The sequence below is a fragment of the Pterocles gutturalis genome, unplaced genomic scaffold (genome assembly GCF_000699245.1).
Source record: "Pterocles gutturalis isolate BGI_N339 unplaced genomic scaffold, ASM69924v1 scaffold24715, whole genome shotgun sequence".
NCBI lineage: Eukaryota > Metazoa > Chordata > Aves > Pterocliformes > Pteroclidae > Pterocles > Pterocles gutturalis.
In genome coordinates this window covers 694-5,968 of record NW_010138955.1, presented here as the reverse complement: position 1 = coordinate 5,968, position 5,275 = coordinate 694, and the positions used below count along the sequence as shown (strand labels likewise).

Below are 5,275 nucleotides of genomic sequence, written 5' to 3'. Positions count from 1 at the left end.
GGTCGCCGTACTGCTGGCCTGCAGGCGAGCCGAGCTCTTACCTGAGCTGTGCAGGAGTGAATACTTGATCACGGCAGGGTCGCTATTTAAGGAGCCCCGTGCCTTTTGCTGGAAGCTTCCCTCTAGCTTTGTGCTCCACACAGGAGTGCCCCCGGCTGTGTTCCCGCTCCTGGCAGGGGGTGGCCCTGCCCGCAACAGGACGTGTAAAAGGGACAGCAGCCATCGCAGCAGCTATGTTTGCCTTGTGCCTTTCTGTGTTTTTGTCTGCCATGAACTCGTGCTGAGCAGCTGCGGTGTGTGCCCTTCTCTAGCCTCACCCCTCGCTTTGGCCAAGAGCTGCTGGCCCGAGAGCAGACCTTCCTCTGCGTGGCGCTCCGTCTGTACACCCAGCTGCTGCGGCTCTTTGCGGAAGGGACAGACCTGCTGCAGGCTGACCAAACGGGGCACAGCCCTGACCCCACACAGCACGTGAGTGAACTCAGTCTCTCTCTTTTTCTCTCCTATAACCCTGAATCCTATTCTTTATCCCTTTGCCCTGCCACTGGCACCATCCCTCTGGTTCCCACCTTCCTGTACAAAGCAGGGGGAGCTGGTGCTGCTGCCTGAAACTGAAGCCACCCCCCTGCTGTCTCGTACAGGACCTCAGGGTGACTGTAGTCCCTGATCCAGGGACCTGCCTGACCTGGGGATAGCCTCCTGCGTGGTGCAGTGGTTCCTGTCTCACTGCTGGAGGCAGGGACCGAGAGGTGACAGTGCCATTGTGCCCCTTCTCCTTGTTCCCCAGGGCGATCCCTTGGAGGTGATCTCCACGGCCCGGCGGTTCCTGCTCGGTGCTATCCCACGATGCCCTGCCCAGAGCTTTGGAATGATACAACCGGTGCGTTGAGGGGTTTTCTTCCTCTTCTCCCAGTGTGTGAGAGCTGGGAGCACTGCTGCCTGCACAGCCTTTCTTGGGCACTGATCCTGTGTGGGTGCTGCCGGCTAAACCTGTGCCACATGCAGCGTGTCTGTAACGCGTTCGGGAGGCGGAGGACACCTGGTGCTCAGTCACTGCCATAGCTGTGTCCTCCCTCTGCTGGGCTGCGTCTTTCCCCACAGCATTAGACCCTTGCCTTGTCTCACTGAACGCTCCGTCTTGGGGGAAATATCACGCCCAGCCAGGTGTCGAAGTTTCCCACAAGCACTGGGGTGTCAGAAGTGTTATTTCTGTGCGAGTTGGCACCAGCTTCCCTCTGCCTCTGCGTTGCTGAGCCGCAGCAGAACGCTCTGCTGTTGCTTTGACTCGCTTGGAGCAGCACAAGCGGGTCTAACCCCAGCGGCTTCCCCTCTCCCCAGCTCCTGGCTGCCTGCGAAGAACTTGACCCCGAGCTGGGAGCTGCCCTCCTGCACTTCTCGCGGCCCGCTGCGGCCATGGAGCTGGACGAGGAGCCGCTCCTGTTCTGAGCGACAGGCAGGGCCCCGGCCCAGCACTGTGAGCAGAACCCCCTCCCTGCAGCTGGAGGGATAGACACGCTGCCACCTTTCTCACTAGCGTTGTTTTTTTTCAAATTACTTTGTAAATAATTTATTACAAGCATAACGATGAAGCTTTTGTTACAATAAAAAGTAGGTTACAAATCTCAGTTTAGACTTGCTTTGGGAATCAATTTTTTTTTTCTTTTCAATGTCTGCTTGAAGATTTTCCGCTGTCCTCTGTACCCTTACAGCCCCCGAGGGCACCCTGTACAGGCAGCAGGGACCAGCTGTGGCCAACTCTTTGTACAACTGTGCGTGTGGGGAGAGGGGGGAGCACGGAGGGGTGCTGCTCCCCACCCCGTCCCCGGGGTTAGACAGACTCTTAGTACAACACTGCTGAACTGGACGTGAGCATGGAGAATCACAGCATGATACGAGCTTTTGCTGAGCAAGCTGAAGCTAATTCCACCGAGTTCTTTGGGAGACTACAATGTAGATTAAAAAAAGTCTCCACTCTGCCATGTGGTTTCTACAGGGACAGCGTCCCCATCCCCCTCAGGTGGGCTCCTGCTGCGCAGTCACTTCGGGCTTCACCGCCTGGCCTTCCGCAGTCCCTGAAGTGTTGAGGGGGCGAAGGGGCTCTGGCTCCAGCGGCTTGGGTTTGACCTGAGTCTGGATCAGAGGGTGCACCATGGACATGTGGACGTTAAGGTTATGGGCCTTCTCGAAGCGCTTCCCGCACTGGTCGCAGGCAAACTCCAGCTCTGTCTCCGCTTTGTGTTTGGTCATGTGGTACTTGAGCGACGCGCGCTGCCGGCACTGGAATCCGCAGATTTCACACCTGCAACACAAAGCGGGGGCTCAGCACCCACCCCTGGGCCCTTCCCTTGTTGTCACACTGAAAAAACCCCCAAGAAGACGACCCCAGCCTCAGAGCTGCTCGCTCAAAGCATCTCCTACACCCACCCCCATCACAAACAGGATTTTCCTGGTCACACAACGCAATTCTCCTCCCCAGTGGGCGGCTGAGCATCCACCCACTGAACGCCACAGGGCAACAGAATGAGGAGGAGGCGTGAGATGTACTTGGCCACGGATGAACATTTAAAGAATGACTCCGCACTAAGGACAATGACTGCAAGAGCTCAGCAGAAACTCGCCGTGCCTTCTGTCCCTCCCCTGAGCTATGAGCGGTGGGTCAGGGTGCACTTACTGCAGGGGCTTTGCTCCCGAGTGCCGCATCTGATGGACCGAGAGGTGTTTGCGTTGCTTAAAGGTCTGCCCGCATTCATCACAGATATAATTTCGTACCTCTGCAATGGAGAAACAGAGAGAGTCATGGATTCTGCTGGTGCCTGAGTACATGAAATGCATCCACGCAGCTGCCCGTGCTTACTGGGGGGCTCTAAATCCCTCCCCTTGCTTCACAGCCCCCACCTGGGGGGTTGTTACGTGTTTACAGGCGAGGCCGAGACAGTTCCACAGCCCACGAGTCCTCCCGTGGCACCCACGAGCCTTGCCCGAGGAGCGGCTGGGTGTTTGCACCCCGCGGAGCCCCCCGGACCCACCTGTGTGGATGAGTTTCACGTGCCGCTGCAGGTACCGGTCGATCATGAACACCTTGTTGCAGCCGGGATGAGGACAGGGCCTCTCCCGCACCTCTTCATGATGCTCTTTGATGTGTTTCTGCACAGAAAGGACAGAGCTGCTCACTGCTGGGTGGCCTTTTCCCCCGGGAAAAACCCCGATCCCCCCTAACGAGGCCCGCAGCGTGGCAGGCTTGTGCTTCAGCGCTGCTCCACCGCAAAAAACCAGCAACCTGCCCCCCATCTGCCCCTGGCAGCAGGGCTCCAGCGGCACACGGCCGAGCCAGCGGCAGCCTTCCTGCGCGGGAGGAGCGCACAGAGCCAGAGCAGCTCCCGGCGCGTTTGGGAGCACAGAGAAAGGCCCCCGACTCTTGGACTGCTTCATTTAGTGGCTCGCAGCCTCCTGCAGAGCCAGGTGGTGGATTAAATCTGTCAGGGATCCTCTTCTCACGTGGGAACTGCTCTGTGATGCTCACAGCTACAGATTTGAGACAGGAGCAAACCCCGAACTCACCTTCATGCCGTCCGCCCCCCTGTAGACGGCCGTGCAGCCCTGGTAAGGACACTTGTAAATGGTGGGCAGCTCCTCCCTGCAAAGCAGAGCGCTGCTGTCAGCCAGCGGGCGTGCTGCCCGCCTGCCGCCCGCTCCTCGGTACCTTTCACATTTGATTTTTTTTTTCCAGCCTGGCTTTGGCCCTGGCTTCTTCCTTATTTTGGGCTCTTCTGCCTTCTTGGCTTCTTTGCCGTCGCTTTTCTTGCTAGAAACCCTCCACGAAGGAACAAGGAGGAAGGACGATGGGTTAATCCTTGGTTTCAGTCCTCCCACGTAATCCGTAATTGTCCCCGAGCATCACACCTGGCCTGGCCTGACTGGGCACAGCGGGAGCACATGCACTTACCTCTTTTCGGGGTAAGGCTCGAAGGAGTCGTCTGAGGATTGCACGTTTCTCTTCTCGTTTTCGTCGTCACTCAAAAACTCCCTGCAAGAGAGAGGAGACGCCCTTTACCGCCACAGCACCGCGTGTTCCTCGTCCCCCCTGTGGCACGGCAGCCGAGGCTCCACGTGTTCTCCTCCCCCGTAATCTCCCCCAAACAGCAAACCCAGGTCCTGCTCGGACCAGATCTCTGTCAGGATAACTGAGCTGCTGTCAGGAGAACAAACGGCTGCTACTGAAAACATCCATTCACTGGTGAGGGATGTTCCCACTGCTTTCCATACTGGGAAAGTTAATTTTTTAGAGCAAGAATGGGATATAATTGAATGGTGGGGGTTCACTAAGCTGCAGGGCATTCTGTATGTCCTCACATGCAGCAGCCACAGAGGTTTGTTTTTTTTTTTTTTTCCCTTTTAAGTCCTAAGTTATACAAGAAGCAATTAATTCTGAAGCCGGGAAGCAGGCAATACATTGTGGCACTTCCAGTGTGACAGCTGACAGAGAGAGCTGACGCTGAAATAAGTCTGTGCTCAGCCACCAGGTCCCGCAGCCTCCGAATGACTCACTCAGCTCTTGGTTATTCACAGCCTCACGTTAAACACCTGCGCTCAAAGGATTTACCCAAATCTTTAATCACAAAGACTGCTGAGCTGCCAGCATCGCTCCCACTCCCGCTTCCCGTTTAATCGCTCTCCCCGGGAGCTAACGGGGTGATTTGTCCGGGTGCCGCCCCTTCCCTGCGTTCCCCCGCCGCTCTTCTGGAGCCCGAGCGCGGAGCAGCCGTGGAAGGGAATCGCCCCGGGGCGGGGGGCTGGAGCAGCGGCACCGAGCGAGCCCCCACCACCCCTGCACGGCTCCTTCCCGGGAGCAGAGGGCGAAAAAACAGGAACTGGGTTTGCTGGAAGCAGCTGGCAAACCCCGAGAGCACACGTGTGTGCAAACCCCCCTGCGGGAGCTCAGCACATCGGCGGCGTGAGCTTCGTCAAGGCCGCGGCAGAGCCCCACCCTGCACCTCGGCCTCGAGGAGCGGGTCCCTCGCGGAGACAGAGCTCCCCGAGGTGGGCAGTTCACGCTCGCAAAGAAGACATTTAGGCTGTTTTAAACCCACTCTGCTCTCACCCCTCAGAAAGGTCACTGAACTCGTCTTTTACCCGCTCATCCGACGCTGCCGCCAGAACCTGCTGCCCGCTCAACTGTCCTAGGGAATGAAGAAGAACACGGTGCGTTAGGAGGAAACACGGCACAAAGCAGCCAGCGGGGAGCCAGGAGGAGGAACCGACCGCTCCGGGATCGCTTGTG

General features: G+C 57.8%; 2 protein-coding genes across 2 annotated transcripts in view; one reads left to right on the top strand and one right to left on the bottom strand.

The window, feature by feature from the left end:
* FANCA (Fanconi anemia, complementation group A) overlaps nucleotides 1-1,443 on the top strand; it is a gene marked incomplete at its 5' end in the record, with an annotated part of 33,764 nt that extends 32,321 nt beyond the window's left edge. Inside the window, 3 exons of the mRNA XM_010083208.1 lie at nucleotides 282-439; nucleotides 786-877; nucleotides 1,336-1,443. Of these exons, the coding sequence (XP_010081510.1) occupies nucleotides 282-439; nucleotides 786-877; nucleotides 1,336-1,443 (358 nt within the window). The remainder of the gene's footprint in view (nucleotides 1-281; nucleotides 440-785; nucleotides 878-1,335) is intronic.
* A 285-nt stretch (nucleotides 1,444-1,728) lies between these two features.
* LOC104468917 (zinc finger protein 276-like) lies at nucleotides 1,729-5,269 on the bottom strand (the record flags this gene model as incomplete). The annotated part of the gene is made up of 8 exons (XM_010083207.1): nucleotides 1,729-2,296; nucleotides 2,669-2,768; nucleotides 3,024-3,141; nucleotides 3,556-3,631; nucleotides 3,698-3,808; nucleotides 3,941-4,021; nucleotides 5,096-5,174; nucleotides 5,216-5,269. Coding segments are annotated over 8 exons (905 nt in total), but the record flags the coding sequence as incomplete, so codon positions are not given.
* Nucleotides 5,270-5,275: the final 6 nt, after the last annotated feature.